This window comes from Gadus macrocephalus, chromosome 16 (genome assembly GCF_031168955.1).
Source record: "Gadus macrocephalus chromosome 16, ASM3116895v1".
In the NCBI taxonomy this organism is placed as follows: domain Eukaryota; kingdom Metazoa; phylum Chordata; class Actinopteri; order Gadiformes; family Gadidae; genus Gadus; species Gadus macrocephalus.
The window spans coordinates 14,693,088-14,710,456 of NC_082397.1; the positions used below are offsets into that span (position 1 = coordinate 14,693,088).

The window sequence follows — 17,369 nt, forward strand, 5'->3', positions numbered from 1 at the left end:
AACACTAATGTCCACCTCCCAGCCATGCCTTACTGATGTTTATGAGGGGACATCATTATCAATAAAATGTGTGGTTTCTAAACAGAGAACGATGCAGCACAGCTAAATGCTTGTTCCTACTGCTCACAACCAAGATTATTTGAGGAAGCTAAAGGGTAAACATGATTGACGGGCCTAATATATCAGTTGTCCGATGAAGAAGGTAAGAGGGCAAACCACCATCCTTCTGTATGTGTGTCTGAGTCTTGTTACATTTTTTTGTATCTTTCACCCAGTATGCTAGGCCTAACCGGACTATCCTTTACTTTGATTAAAAGTCGCTTATCAACCACATGCTTGGTCCTTATTCCTTCAGACCTGGAAATTAAAACTTCACTGTAGAACAGGTTCTCTACTGTTTTTGTGTAGGACACACTTAAGTAGGGTCCATTAAGAGTCGAGTTACCACGTTGACATTTATTGTTTAAGGTCTTGACGCAACGAGCATAACACATGTTTTCAAGGTGTAAAATTGCAGTTAACTTTGAGAAATGTTACCCAATATACAGTACGTACGTCAGTTAGCTACAAATTGTCTGATTCAACTGAAACTAAATTGTTAATCCGTTATAACGCAATTTGTTTGTTTCCATAAAGAGCTAAACCTTTGCCAAGAACAAAGCTTTTGTAAGAAAAGAAAACATCGCAAGATACCAGGAAGGAAAGCTTGACTGTAAGCCAGTGGATGGTGACACATAAAAAAAGGGCAAGTCCTAGCAGGATGACATCTAGAGCCACAAACACAGTCACAAACAACATGAAAGTGATGCAGCTGAAAGTTGTGTAGACTTTCTGAACACAAGCCACATTGTCTTTCCACATGAGACATGGGTAAAACCATCCTGCCTTTGAATGCAACTGACAAAATGTTTTGTACTTGCATCTGTGCAGTCATGCACATTTCTTTCACAGCACTCAAATCCTGAGAACATCTGCAGGTCGATTCTGCCAAGCTCTTTTACGACTGCTGCTTATACAACTACCACCATTGTACAAGCAATCATGCGTTTGCTCACCGGGGCTGCGAGTTCTCCTCGTACATCCGGTCCTTGCCGTCTTTAAACAGGCTGATGGTCTGCTTGGTTTTCTTGGTCAGGTTCTCCATGAAGACTCGGAAGTACTCATTGTCCCCCAGCGTCTCCATCTTGCCCTCATAGCGGGAAAGGATGGTGCGGAGGTGCTGGTAGGTGTCTGGCAGCAGGTCCAGGATGTAGGGCGGGCTGTTCTTCAGAGCCAGCTTTGGGTTCTGGCACAGGCGTACCACCTGCAGAGAAGGAGAAGGGGTTCAAGAGATAGGCAGATGTATGCCAGGTATGGAATCGAGAGGTGTGAAAGGGTAGAATAAAAGAAAATGGATGTTTGATTATATTGTATGCTAGGCTTTGTTTATTTAATACACTAGTTGCAATGGTAACATAGCTCCAGCCAATACGACACTTAGATATACAAGCTTCTGGCTAGCTTCAGTTGTTCAAAAGAACCACTGAAGGCTACCTGAAGAAGGACAACTTATGAACTCTAACCCTCTCTAGTATGGCTATTGCCAGTCCAAGATCAATCGTAGATTGCACGTTGGTCTGGAGAAGCTGCTGTCATTTTCTTCAGAGGCTTGATCAACGGGCCTAGTTCATATGACTCTGTACACGATTTGCTGATTGCCGTCGCTTCCCTGTCATTATTGTGTTAGACCAGCCAATAGCGCACCAAGGGGAAAAGCCAGCTTGGTGATTGGCTCCCGCAAAAACGTATCGAAAGCAGAAAGAAATGTATTGCTCTTCTCCAGACCCTTGTGCAGGGAAAACTCAAATCGCCGGCAGAATGGGCGGGGCTACCTCGTCTAGCTTAAACCCCAAGCTTCAAGGCATTTCTAACCCCATACATAACCAGGGTGTCTACAGGTATAAACAAATTAAATTTAAGACTTTTTAAGACTTTTTAATGCCACTTCTTAATGAAATTTAAGACCAAACTTACGATGGAAAAACAAATCAAAAGGGGAAATATACAGTAATCTTTCCAAGTAAACACACTGATGTCTGATAATAACCGGTTGAGTTTAAGAACATCGGCTAAATGTGTGTAATGCGAAAAGAGAACACAAAAATGTCATTAGTCCTCAATTATATTCATTATTTTCAGAGCATTTAGGTCCCATAAACAAATGCTTCTAAAATCAAGTAAATAAATAAAAATAAATACAATAACTACATAAATAAATGGCAATTTCAAGTGCTTTTGAAGTGCAAAATATAACTTAATATAACTTGTGTGAGTGTGTGTATGTGTGTGTGACAGACATCCTTTGAATCAACCAAAATCAAAAGATAATAATAATAAACAAAACACTGACCCTAGATGATAAACCAATAAACAGGAGCCCTGGCAGTGGCGTAATCGGGGGGGTGGGGTTAATATCCCCTCAAATCTAGGCTACGAGAATCAGCCCTAAACAAATGCAAGAAGTTCCGATCATTTGAACGACAGCAAGAAAATAACATTTGCAATTAAAGTGCACAATGGAAACATAGGACATTGTTCGTGTTTTACTACTCAAAGCATTCCAGGGATTGAGGTACAGTGGCAAGTTAGCGATCAAAGCAACAGGTAGACCACCTACCAAAATCAGAGCAACATAACGTTAGCTACCAATGGAGTTTAATGAATGATGTGCTAACGTTCACATATTAGAACGTAATGTAAATGTAAAACGTTTTGTTTTTTTGCTGTCTCACACTGTGATAAATATGTTTAAGTAACCTCCGGATAAATATGTTTAAGTAACCTCTGTTTAATTTCCATAAACTGTTAGTTCGTTGTAAGGTAAAATTAATACATTGCTAGCGGGCGGAAATAGCACTGACAGGTAGGGATGGGCATTTGAAGAAATTTTCTTGATCGAGCATCGCTAGAGTTATCGATCAATTATCGATTAATCATTAACTTTTTTCTATGTTTTTTTTCTAATGTTTTTATCAATGAAATCTTTATTCCAACAATAATGTATGGGCCAAAATTAATACAATACAGTTAACTTGAAGACCTACAACTGTTTAACAGTTTTAAAATAATAAATACAGGCATTATAGGTTATAGGCCTATGCGGCGCTCGTAAAGTCCGAACAATGCGCCTACAGGCGCTCTTAAAGGTTTGGAAACGATTCAACAAGACTAAATCTGTAGCCTATTCCAATTACAATAAGTAGCGAACTTATCGGACGACAATAATCAAACAAAGGCAGTAGGCTAAAAGTGGGCATTAAACTGTATAACTGTTATGAAAAAAAGGGGGGGGAAAAGGCCGACATATAATGCCTGCAGCCGGCGCGCGGAAAAGGCTCGCAACAAAAAGATGAGCCACCCATTTACAAACAATTGCATGAACTAGTCTATCTAAAAGCAATACCTTATTGAACATATATAAGGCTGGACTTGTTGCTAAAATATCACAGTTTTGGCAAAATGTAACGACTCCAAGAGGCACCAAGCGGAGCGAGAGTCAACACATTAAGAAAGAAAAGAGCGACTCACATACGGTGGTGACTGTCCCTACTGTCCATAGCATACAGTAACTCCAGCCTACATATTTTTGTTTAGGAATATAAGCATGTTAACATGCTCGGGGGTCAGACGCGAACGCAGCCTTGTAACTGTCAGTCCAGCAGCAGAAAACACCCGCTCTGACGGGACCGAAGTTGCGGGGATGCAGAGGTATTGTCGCGCTAACTTTGACAGCCTGGGGAACCTTCTTCCATTCACTTTCCACCAGTCGGCAGGGTTATATTCAATTAAATGCTTCAAGACTCACAGTATGCAACACAACGTCCTTTTGATCGATAACAATATAAATTGATCGACGCATTTCTTAACGATCAATTATCGAGCATCGATTAATTATGCCCATCCCTACTGACAGGACTAGAAAGCTAGTTAGCAGGCTAGCCAGCTATTAGGCTATGTAATCACTTGTATGTAGACGCTTTAGCTGCGCAGTAGTCTACGCTCTGACCTAACCAAAGACAACGCAGCGCACAGGCTACCGGAAAAAAAATATTTGGCAGAACAGATTGCCCGCATTTTCGCACTGACATGGCACACAAATATTTAAGACCAATGCAATCTGAATTTAAGACAATTTAATACTTTTTAAGGCCTTATTTTGATGAAAATTGATTTACGACTTTTTAAGACTTTTTAATACCCCGCGGCCACCCTGATAACCACCTCACACAGAGACAGAGACAGAGCGAGACGGAGGGAAATCTAGTTCTGAACATCTGCCTTTAAAAAGACAAAAATCCAAACCCCAACGATGTAAAACAGGACGACTTGCATCAATCAACAACATCAGAAGGGGAACATTTCATAATAAAAGTGAACAAGGTTGGACCATCCTATCAGGTAGCAAAATAAAAAAATAAAAAAATAAAATAAAATCAGGAAAAGTTGGACAAACATTGACGATTAAGCATTTTTCACATTTCTATGTAGTTTAACCAAATTCACAACAAAAAAAGCATCCACTTCTAAACGTCCACTGTCACAGAACTGTTGTACTGTAATTGAGTTCATGCAAAATTGTCACTGGACCATAACTTAAAACTCTCATATTGTGTATGAAAGAAATGTTCTCTACCAAAATCGTAAAATGACAGGGATAGGACAGAGATTAAGGAAACATGCTAGGTAGAAATTCAGGCATCTCCAACAACAATGCTACAGCCAGTATGCTGTCCTTCTAAAATGTTTAATTAACAACCTTCCGGTTACCAGTCAACCCACTCTACCTCCTGAGCCACATGCCGCCACTGAACAACTTGCTGTGTCATTGCCCATGTAATAATTACAATCGTCTTCAAATATAACGTGCCATTGTCTTGTGCTTGTTCAGTATCCTAAACCTGGTAAACCAGAGGAGCTTCGATTCTGGTGAAGAGGTGGCGGGGGATACAACTCTCTACAATATTCTGAGTTTGGAGCAACATTCTAAACACTTGGGTGTCATTGTTAGATAATTTACCTTTAAGATCCTGTTCAAGTCAAACGCTACGCATAGAGTATGCTGGTATGCTGTCCTTCTAAAATGTTTAATTAACAACCTTCCGGTTACCAGTCAACCCACTCTACCTCCTGAGCCACATGCCGCCACTGAACAACTTGCTGTGTCATTGCCCATGTAATAATTACAATCGTCTTCAAATATAACGTGCCATTGTCTTGTGCTTGTTCAGTATCCTAAACCTGGTAAACCAGAGGAGCTTCGATTCTGATGAAGAGGTGGCGGGGGATACAACTCTCTACAATATTCTGAGTTTGGAGCAACACATTCTAAACACTTGGGTGTCATTGTTAGATAATTTACCTTTAAGATCCTGTTCAAGTCAAACGCTACACATAGAATAGAACAGTTCTGGCACTTATTTTGTTTGATGGCAACATGGCAAGAATAGAATGGCAAGCTATCAGGTTGAATTTTCTAAATTCCCTTTGAGGTCGGGATCGCAATACCACCTTACAGGAAGATGAAAATACTTTGCATGACCCCAATTCATAAAGGCTCAAAGTAACTTGACCACAATTCACTTTTTCATTCAGGAAATTAACTTTGTTTACAAAACTAGACAAAGCAGCAGAATGTTTGATACGTGAGGAGCTTAGCTTAGCTGCTCATAAACCTATAGCATTATTACAGTTCCTCCACCCCTCCATTCTAATCCAAATTCGTACTAGCCTGGCCCGGCAAACCTAGACTCATTATATAAAAGAACAGACAAGTTGTTTGCAAAGGGGTAGTCAACACCAAGTGCAAGTATACTTTGATACACTTTTAGTCTACATGCATAATTAAGTCTGTGCATAATTATGCACTTATAACCACTGTTTGTTCTCTCACATCACTCAAGGTGGCATGACTGGTGTTAAATGTTTGCCCTCAAGCTAAGCTGCATTCCTATCCTGTCCTATATTCATAAAAATACATATTGTGAACAGACCACATTCCACTAGTCTTCCCATACTACAAGAGAATGACAGCGACTAGATTAGTACTATTATCATTGAATTTTATTCCACCATTATTGTTTCACTCATACACCAACAAGAGGCTAAAATAGATAGTAAGTTAGTTGTAAAGGTGGGGTGCAGTAGGTTTTCTGACGTTTATTTTAACTTTCACAATAAAACACCGGGTTTTGCAATACTGTCACAACAGTAATCATCTCTTAATGTTAGTTATTTGATCTTGTTACCCAACTTCCCAATTCATAATGTAACTGCAAAAAAGGAAGCGTAAAGAATCTAACAGGAGATAAAATCGAATAACTAAAGATGCCACAACAATCCAAATGCCAACAATAATATAATTGCCAATCACATCCTGAAGAAGCCATCCGCATCCAGTCCAAAAGTATGATGGTCAGATTTTAAGACCACATTGTCGTAGTATTAATAATTAATTAATTGAATACTCAAATGATCTGAATGAATTGCTGTACATCAATGAAATGTAGGTGGTAGAAAGCTGTGATTGAATTCTGAGATGGATCCAATTAGTATACTGTGGCAAATAAATTGTGTCCCTTGTATTAACAGGGGATTAGGAGACTCCCATACGTTCTTGAAGGGAACATGAATCATCCTTTTACATTTCTTATGATTTAACTAAACACTAATTGCCAAAGATGTTTGACATTGAGGACCTATTATAATCAATACATATGTCGATGACACCTTCCGACTGAAGTCACAATAATTAATCAATAATACCCATAGATGTTAATAGTGCAAAAATATTTTTTTAAAAAAATACTTTTATAGACGGTTGTCACTATAAGCTAACTACTAAAAAGACCTCGACTGGAACTTGGAGAAACAAAAGGCTGTCTTGTCCTCTCATTGTTCTGATAATGATGTGGGAATCACACAGGAAACGGGGGTCAAAGCGGCTTCGGACTTTTCCGAAAAGTTGAAGTGGCGAAACGAGAAGCCTCTGTAACACTATAAACCACCCTAAACGGTCACGTTATCTTGTGTTGGTTGTGTGTGACAAAGGTTTGTTAAAGCCTCGTTTCTGATAGGCGGTAGACAGTGGTCATGTCAATGATGTAGGCTACGGAGATCATTCCTTGTGAGCCACTCCAGAAACCTCACTGAATTAAGCTCAACTCGCACAGTGTAGTGCGAATCTTTAACCAAACCTCACCTATATGGTTGAAAAGATCTCGATGGTTATTATTAACAAATGTGTGCGGAAGGACCAGAGCTGTTAAGACCAAAACATAGCCCTCGTACCGAACAACAGACAATTTAGCGGCTCTGTGTCTCTGGCCCAATATGAAGCAACACATATTTCTTCATATTATTTTTATTTTACTTGGCATTTAATAGTTTGTTCGCCACTAGAAGGTTCAATGTGTATTGAGTTGTCAGAGATGCATATCCTTCTCGACTGCCTAGCTAGCCTGCTTCCTCTTGCTGGGCACCAGAAGGCTGCAGCAGATTAGCTTGCAAATAGCTACTCAGCTAAGCTAACTAGCCATGTCGCTAACACCTACAGCAGCGCAAACAGCTGGCTAAGAAGATCACAAACCTTGTCCATCAGTTTCCAACATTTCTCCACCGTCTTTTTGTCCACGGCGCCCGGCTGATGGTGGGCATGGAGGTGGTGGTGGTGTGGCTGGAACGCATCCTTCATCATACCGATGAGCCCCCCACCTTTCTTCAGATTCCCTGCCATGGTCGGGCTGGGTTCGGGTCGGCCAGAGCGACAGATGGGCAGGGAAGGGGCCAGGGAACCAACCCTAAGAATCCTGCAACTGCTTCGATCCGGGGGTTGGTTTGCACCCCCCGGTTAGGACAGCGCCCGAGGGTCGTGTCCGAGCAAAGGTCCGAGGGGGCGGGGGGAGGGGAGGTGTACTCGGGTGGATTTATCCAGGCAAGGTTTCCATGATAGTCAAACTGACAGGATGGTTGCTATACAGCTGGCCAGGTTGCTGGTGGTCAACGCATATCCCTCATTCAGCCGTCGGCGGCTCTCTGCTGCAGCTGGAGCAGTGTTGCACCCTCACCCTCTCGCACTGCAGTAAAGAAGCGAGGCAATGTCCGAGAAAAGAATGTCTGTTCTTCACCAAGCAGGGGGCAATGGCCACGACTCTGTCAAACTGCCTTAGCGTTAAAGCCCTGGACAAAAGCCAAACGTCGTCGTTGCCTTTTAGCCTCTATCAGTCTGACGGGAAGTTCAGTGTCTCCAACCAGTCACATTGTTTCTCATTCCTAGTGGGCGACTGGTCGCTGGATCTTTTTGTTGTGGCCCGAACGAATGACTTCCAACGGGTCTCAGGATATCAAGGACACACGTGGGAAAATGTATCAATAAATAGATATAGACATGAAATAGTACCTAGCGGCTGCTAATTTATATTTCCCCGTGACGTGTGTACGCAGCCCTTCCCCTTCCCTCCGATACGTCCTCTTCCGTTCACCTCGCCCTTCCTCGCTCTCCGTGTACGCATGCGCGTACGTGTTCGCGCTGAATAAGGGCCCTAAAGCAGCGCGCGCCGCCGATCACACACAAAGTAGGGGCCATTGAGAAGATTCAGGCGCTCCCGCTTGCCCGCAGTGGTTCAATGGTCCCCAAAAGAACAAGACTGGTTTTCAACAGACATCCACATATCAATCAATGGTTGGTGGATACTTGTCGATGATCATTTGATTGAAACGAGTTGTCAGAACTTCAGTGCTCTGAAATCTGGACTAAGACCGTTTAGTTTGTAGGCTACTGGTTTAAGAAACACAGTGGTAAATGATTTGAAAAAGGCCAAGGCAGATTTCTTTATTACTATTATAAATGAAGGCAAAGGGAACAGCAAACTGTGGTACATAATTAACCGTCTGGCAAATAAATAGTGTAGGTCCAAATGTTGGAAAAGGTTCGCGCAGGAGAGGTTGCTTTGAAACCGGAAGGTTTCTAGGTTGATGCTGAGTGTCGAGGTGTCCCTGAGCAAGAAGACACCTAATCCTAACCACTCCCGAATAACTGTCTATCCCCTTGAATGTTTGCCTCTGCCCTCGATGCGTTAATGTGTGTTTGAACCGTTGGAAGTTGCTTTGGATAAAAGCGTCTGCTAAATGTAAATGTTTAACCTTAAGTCACGCTAATTAATTAACTAACAGAACATGGCACATAGCTTTGGTGCCAGAATAAAAGAGATAACCTACCCCAGTTTTAATATTACAGAGTCCTTGAAGAGAATATCCACAAGAAAATAACAACTGCTGAAAACTGCTAAGGCCCCAGACATTAATGGATGAGCCTCTTTTGGTGCATCTCAATAAATTTGAATATTGTGGAAAATGTACTTAATTTCAATAATTACATTTAAAAAGTGAAACTCATTGTATAGAATCATTACACCCAAAGTGAAATATTTCAAGCCTTTGTTTGTATTAATCTTGATGATTATGGCTTTCAGCAGATTCAGTATCCAAATTCAGTGTCTCAGAAAGTTTGAATATTATGAAAAAGTTCAATATTGGAGACTCAAGCTGTCACGCTCTAATCAGCTAATAACCTCAGTCTGGTTCAGTGCTTCACAATCTTTGTCATACCTTTCCACGGATGCACACACACACACACACACACACACACACACACACACACACACACACACACACACACACACACACACACACACACACACACACACACACACACACACACACACACACACACACACACACACACACACACACACACAGTATCACATTAGCTATTTGTTGAACTCTTCACTTTGTTTGTTTGACACCATTTTACATTTTTTAAATGGTGTGCATGTTTACATTGATTTTACTGAAATCCCTTCGCTTGATTTAAGCCATTTAACATTCTTTACATCTTAAACTATGTGAAACCTTTTTTCAACCTCACTTTGCACTACAGCACTCACCACATTCTCTGCAGGAAATGCATTTGCTAGTTTAATTTGGCATCATTACTTTTTGTCAAATATTGATGAGGTAATGAAAGTCAAACTTAATTATAACGAGGTTATCCAGCATTAAAATTAATTGGTTGTTTCATTGCATAAATAAAATAGATGCATGTTTGATGATTCAATAATACATAATTTATAGGTATATGAACATATGTATGTGTGTGTGTGTGCATGCAAATGTGTGAACACCCACACCCAAACTCACACCCACACCCACACCCACACCCACACACACACACACACACACACACACACACACACACACACACACAAACCCTTCAATGTCTGTCCCAGCTAAACTGTGAAGCCTACCTGCATGAATCTCGGGACACAGCTGAAGGGTTATAGCTAATTAGCTATGACATTCTAGAATTCCAAGTAAATGCCATTGAAGCAGACCGGAGCACCAAGGTAAAGAGGTTGGAGGAGGAGGTGGTCCATACAGGTAAACACTTGGCAACGACTCTGCGTTATATAGCTGTAAGTTCACGACTCCTAGGAACAGTATAAACCACTCAGTTAAATATATGACGGTTTATAATTAGGTGTTCCTAAAGGCGCGTATGTCCAATTCAATCCTTGGAGGAATAGAGCATTGTTGAAATGAGTGAAGAAAGGGGCGTTGATGGAGAAAGATGCCGCCATAGCTGCGGACCTCCAGCACAAGCTGGGAAATAATGAGACGTCTATATGAGAAGTCAACTCAAGTCTGACTCTAGCCCATCAAAGGGCTAGAAAAAAAGGATGAAACTTTGAGAAGGGAGGCAACGTCAGGGAATCCTCTTTCCAGGGATGGTTAGGAGTGCAACGGGGGTCATAATTTAGAAACATAGTAGTAGTTTTACAAGCAAAGATTTGAAGTACAATTGCTGGCTGATGAGCAAACTTGTATCCGTTTGGTGGGGTGGCCAGGCGCCCGGTCACGATCGCCGCAACACACTTAAACAGATACAGCATTATGATTAGATGGAGCAGGGTGGACAAGGACCATGTGGAAGACCTCTTATCTTGTATCACCGGCAGGTTAGTTCTGGCTAACAGGTCGATTTACCTGTAATGAGAGCTTGGTGAGGAGCCAAATGAGAGAGAGTAAAGAGGTAGGTTTTAAGTTTGGAATTTAATTTCTCTGCAGAGCCAGCTTCCCTGGTTACAGGTGGCAGTCTGTTGCACATAAAGTCAGCTTCCCTGGTTACAGGGGCCAGTCTGCTCCACAGATAGTCAGCTTCCCTGGTTACAGGGCCAGTCTGCTCCACAGATAGTCAGCTTACCTGGATACAGGGGCCAGTCTGCTCCACAGATAAGGCGCTCAATATGAGAACACTCTGTTACCTGCAGATTTCTTTGACACCTTTGGAATTGATAAAAAGCTCCTGAAGTCTGGAGGAGCTTCAATAGGGAATAATAAGGTCCTTCAGGTAGGAGGAAGTTAAGCTGTGCAGGATTTAGAGGTAAGTGCTATCACTATTAAATCTGACCTGGCATTCATTGGAAGCCAGTGGAAGGAGGAGAGAATAGGAGTTATATGGCAAAATGATCTGGTTCTCGTAAGGAGTAACATAGATCGATGACATGTGCATTTATCTCAGCCACCATCAATGTGGAGACCAGATTTTCTTCTTTTTTATGATGGTGTGTCCAATATGGTATCATCCTTTTTATTAATCAATTCATATATTAAATACAGCTTCATACATTGACTGTAATGTTCTGCAGTGACCACTAGGTGTAGCAGGTGACCTTCCTGCTATGATATGATGGCAAACTATTGATCGAGTTGTCTCTCTCTATGTATGTATGTATGTATGTATGTATGTATGTATGTATGTATGTATGTATGTATGTATGTATGTATGTATGTATGCATGTATGTATGTATGTATGTATGTATGTATGTATGTATGTATGTATGTATGTATGTATGTATTTAACTTTTTACCATTAGACCCTAAAATGATTATTGCCAATGCTTGAATAAAATCCACACTCATAAACCCAAATTGACCAACGATAAGATCCAAATAATAAAACTACTGATTATAACTAAAAAATATGACATAATGAAATGATGTATTAATTAATGCAGGCAAGACAAATTTGGTTCACTAATTTCTTGCACAGAAGATTTAATTTTGCTGTTGGGAGGTGGAACAAACAAAAAAAAAAAGAGAAAAAAGATTTTACGAGCCAAGTCATTTTGGGTTCTTCTTCATGGACTGGTGGAGTTTTACAGCATCATCCAGCTAATAAATCACTTGCACATGGAAAATTGCCTCACATTTGTACAATTTGAATCCGCTGTCTCTAAATTGATGGTTTATTTTGGTTGGCATCTTGGGAATAGGTAACATGTTTCTGAAGAAACATTGTTTAATGTTAAATTGGTAATATAATCATGGTTCCCAAAGGGTAACTTGATATAAATTAAATGTAAAATGCGCTTCTGTTTTTTAAGTGTGACATTATTATGACAATGCAGCAAAATAGGTTGAGTGTTAGCAATAGGGTTAATGTTAGAAATATGGTGAGTGTTAGTAGGGTTAGACATGGTTAAGGAATACTAACTCGAATACTAACTACTAACCCTGACCCTATAAAACTAACCGATACACACATACACACACAAAATGATAATCAATGCTTCACCATCGATCGCGACAGGAATGAAACACCACATGAATGAAGCCTTGTTTTATTTCTCTGAAAGACAAGCAATGTCAAGATGTTTTGGTCAATATGTTCAACAACTGTCTGTGAACAAAGGGCTGTGTACAGGCCTTGACAGCATCTCACCGTGAGGAGAATCCTAACACCAAGATTGTCGTCAACTTAAGCACGCAACAATAGTCCCCTGGCAACCAGATTCCATTAAATCTATCAGTAAGCATTCTTGGAAAATATATCCAATCTAATTAGGTGTAGGGTGGTAACTATTGATGGTCTGTAAGACTGTAACTGACGGTCATAGATTTGAAGCTCATTACAGACTGTTATGGGAAGCAAACAATCAAAGTCATTCAACCTTGGAAAATCAAATCACTGCAGACTGAGAGAGGCACTTTTTTGCCTTGGATATGAAATGAATATCAATTCAATAGCTTCAATACAATACATCAGTGTCGATATAATTGGATGAGCCTGCACCATTAACTTGCACATGCCTCGGCAGACCATCAGCTCACATCATGGCCTCCATATATCCAACAGCTGGTACTTGACGCCAGGTAGGGATGTGCTATATTTATGCAGGAGAAAATAAACTTGCAAAACACAGACATACAGCTGGTGTGTGTGTGTGTGTGTGTGTGAGTGTGTGTGTGTTTGGGCGTAGGTGTGTGTGTGTGTGTGGGTGTAGGTGTGTTTGTGTGTGTGTGTGTGTGTGTGTGTGTGTGTCGTGAATATGATGTAGCGGGACACACAGGTGGTGACGTGCCACCAGGCAGCCGTGTCTAATGCCACATTATGCTGAGGATGCAGAAACAGGTGCTCAGAGAAGAAAGATTTCACCCTCGTGCGTTGAGGATATAGTGTGCATAGTGCTCTCTTGACAGCTCTAATGAGAGAACGTTCCAGAGCCGTTAGAAGGGTTTTAAGTGGCTACTGTAAGAGCTTGGGCTGGGAGACTTCTTACATTCCCATTAACTTAAGATTTTTCACAAAGGGGAAGAAGAGCGGTATGAGCTGACGAGATTCTCTTCACCTATGAAACCAGTAGAAGAATATAAAGAATACGTTCCAAGCTAAATTTTACTTTTTTTTTAGGAGACAATAAAGTCAACAGTATTAAATAAAGGACATGAATAGCCCACTATCTGCCCACAGGTCTGCCCGTGGCCGCTTCTTGTCCTGCTCTTGTCTTTAAGGTAATTGGCAATCCCCTTCCAACCATGCTTGACTTAACACCTCTGTAAATGTTTTCCGTGCTTAAAAAAAATAGATGGAGAAAATTCTCCTCCTGGGAGTTTCGAAAGTGCCACCCAGCAGTTTCTTGGCATGTCTTTTGTACAGCTGTTAACTATGTGGGAATAGATTGCTGATTTCTGCTTAAAATAATGCACTGAAACAATCCATTAAGTCATTAAAATCTGAATGGAAAGTATAAATGATCGATTGCGTACACAATGTGTGCATCTGTGTTGATTTAAATCCACATAGTAAGGACATGAATATATGTCTGTTATAAGTAATGTATAACTATGCAACATTTTGGACGGTAGAATCAATTTAATTTTGTTACCTTTCTTATACAACCATCCACTCCTGCAGCATATCTATCACCTATGGAAAGCTGAACATATCAAGTGCCAATCACAAATGTGTTGGGTTGAGATCCAAAATAGAGACACAGGTCAAACCTCGCTAGAAATTCCTCCCAGAGCATAGAAGTGGTGTGTACTCAATATGGAATGAGACGGCCCACTCAGAATCCCAAACAAAACCGATGAATGCATAATTTTAATGCAAAACGATTACACAGCAAACAGTATTACCATTTAAGTATGACCCGGAGCTATGCTAAGAGACCAGCACCGCATGGCAGGTTTACCATCCTCCTCACCAACCTCAGTGCCCATCAGCACCTACATTAAACTCTCACACACACACATACACCCACACACACACACACTCACACGCACACGCACACACACACACATTTACACACACACGCATGCATGCACGCACACATGCACACAAACACACACAGGCAATGTCTGGATGAACGGATGGCTGCTGGCTCCCCCCATAGGCAGCATGCACGCTGACCTGTCAGAAATTCCAAATGTCCTGTATGTCTGTGGCACTGGATTTGAATATAATCTTTTTGTCACTGGATTTGAATTCCTAAGGCATCCTTTGACCTTTGTTATTCTAACCACAGGCAAAATGTGGCGTCACCAGACCATGCTATCATTTATATGATGGGCATCTTTTTTGAATTTTACTGGACCCTTAAGGTCCTCGTTAATTTCTGACCCGGCGCCATAAAAATATATTTGGAGATGGTTTCTACCGGTGCTTTGTTCTCAATACCTCAGGAAAGAGTCTGAAGAAGTATACAAGTAAAACAAATGTAAAACATTTTACTTTCCTGCATTATGATTTCAAGAGCTCTCAAGAAGTTAATACTTGAATCATTCCTTTAATTCTAAATAATGATGCAATAACGTGGACACTCTGGAGAAGATCAGATTGTAATCCTGTGAAAATTGGTTCTTAGCTTTGCACCAGTAAAGCATTTGCAGAGTGGCGTCCCACCACTAATCTGTGACAGGGACTGTAGCGTGACTTTCCATAAAGGCTTAACTGCCTTGACATTTCGAAACAATCAAGAAAAGTGCTTCTTATGTCCACAATTGACCAGAAGTTTAATGTTTCCTTTTTAAAAATATGAATAGTATTAAAAAAGCAACATCAGGGATCGAGTGATCTTGTTTAAGAAGAAATATTTTTGTGATAAAGTAAATAAACCAAACAAGAATAACCCATAGAACAACGGAACATAAATGCCTTCAACATTGTATGCAGTATGAATGTATGTACAGTATGTGTGTGTATGGTTGTGTGAGTGTGTGTACACAAAGAATGCGCATAACAAAGAAAACCTTCCCACCAGTTAGGAATGCTAATACTCACACTTTGACCACCCTCGAAAATAGAAATCATTCTGTGAGCTTCTGCCAAGGCCTCTGACATGCATCGCTGTCTTTCAGAGATGATTACAATTCAAACATTTTTTTGTCCGTGGAATAGTCCCTACTATAAAACAAGTCCATGTCTATTCGCTTCAGCGTTCTCTTTGCTGTTCTAACAAGGCTGTGGGGCCCCCTCCTGATATCCACATGGTTTTTGGCACTTTCAAAGTAAAAGTATCTAAAGAAGGACCTTGGGTTTTTTCATCATTTGTTTATTCAACGTGTTCTTTTGCAGCTCCCCAGAGGCAGTACACCTTCTAAGTCTCTAGATTAAAAAGTTTTTTTGAAGAGTCTATCGAAGAGCAATAGAAGAACAATCATCAGTACGGTAACAACAGAGGAGGGGCAAGAATACAAAAAGAAAACAAAACGGCACAATGAAACATGGCTGAAAAATACTGCGTAGTACAAATACCCAACAGTCTGTTTCCTGCCAAGTCGATGTAAGAGAGACGGCCAACAGACGGTCCACATGGATACACACGCTTCAGTTGAGTCTTTTCTCTATCGGACAGGGATGACTGATACATCTTGTTGAAGGTATAAATACCCCAAGTCCGCCCCCCCCCCCCCCCCGAACCCTCAATCCTCGATCAAAAGGAGGAGGAAAACGGCGAGAATCTTCCAGGGTTCATTACCGGACGATGCCTTCATGAGCTAGAAATCCCCGCAGGAAGGTCCTTGTCTGTGAAATCAATCTCAGAGACAGCTGTGTACCAGGTGATGTTTAAATCCCTGTAAAGTTGACAACTGGACGGGTGGGGGTCGGTGTTTAAGGGTGGGGGGGTGGGGGGGTGGGGGGTGAACTAGAGTCCAGGACATGTGTTGTTGTGTGGTTACGCCAGCAGCACACAGTGTTTGGTGTGGCTCATTCAGGTTCACTGCTATTGGTGGTTTTGTCCCACTCTATGCTTTCGTCGCTGTGTGTCGGGGAGGGCAGGGCGCCCGTGGCCCCCGGAGGCCTCATCCTGAGGCCCTGAAAGCGTCGGCACTCGGGACAGATGCGGATGTGGCTGCAGCCCCGGGCCACCAGCGCCGCCTCTTGGGCCAGTCTGTGGGAGAGGGGGGGCTCTGCCAGCCCGGTGCCCCCACACAGCTTGCCGTTGCTGAGGCTGGCGGCGGCGGCGGCGGTCCGTGCCCGGCGCTCCTCCAGGGGGAGGGGCCGCGGCCGCAGGATGGACGCGCCCCGCCGGCGCCTCACCTGCAGGCTGTCACGACACAGGACGATGCCCTGCAGCTCCCGCAGCATCTCCTCACACATGGACTGCTGCAAACGCGCACACGCACAAACACACACACACACACACACACACACACACACACACACACACACACACACACACACAGGGAGAGAGGTAGATAGGTGGGGGAGAGAGAGGGAGAGAGAGGCCGGCTGAAGTGAGATGGGTGGTTTGATCAAATTAATGTCAAATAAGAGTTTTAGACATGTGGAAAAAGGATAAGGAAATGAAGGGTTGATTTGGTAAATTGGATGACTACATAGATGCACTACAGAGTGAAGCATATCTTCTATACAGTAAAAATGTATGCATATAGTATTGCATTGCAGAAGTAGTATTCAGAAAATTGCAGAGTGCGTAAAGATTTACACAGACCTACAGACGCAAACACACACACACTTACACACACA

General features: G+C 41.8%; 2 protein-coding genes across 4 annotated transcripts in view; both read right to left on the bottom strand.

The window, feature by feature from the left end:
* Nucleotides 1-8,537, bottom strand: part of cbl (Cbl proto-oncogene, E3 ubiquitin protein ligase) — a 33,302-nt gene extending 24,765 nt beyond the window's left edge. For all 3 annotated transcript variants that reach the window (XM_060076253.1, XM_060076251.1, XM_060076252.1), the window contains exons 1-2: nt 7,625-8,537; nt 1,056-1,303 (exon numbers count right to left, since the gene is read on the bottom strand). In XM_060076253.1, coding sequence (XP_059932236.1) covers nt 1,056-1,303; nt 7,625-7,771 — 395 coding nt within the window. In that variant the 5' untranslated portion in view covers nt 7,772-8,537. The remainder of the gene's footprint in view (nt 1-1,055; nt 1,304-7,624) is intronic.
* Nucleotides 8,538-12,701: 4,164 nt separating this feature from the next.
* grik4 (glutamate receptor, ionotropic, kainate 4) overlaps nt 12,702-17,369 on the bottom strand; it is a 139,960-nt gene continuing 135,292 nt past the window's right edge. The window contains exon 19 of the mRNA XM_060074884.1: nt 12,702-16,985. Coding sequence (XP_059930867.1) covers nt 16,587-16,985 — 399 coding nt within the window. The 3' untranslated portion in view covers nt 12,702-16,586. The remainder of the gene's footprint in view (nt 16,986-17,369) is intronic.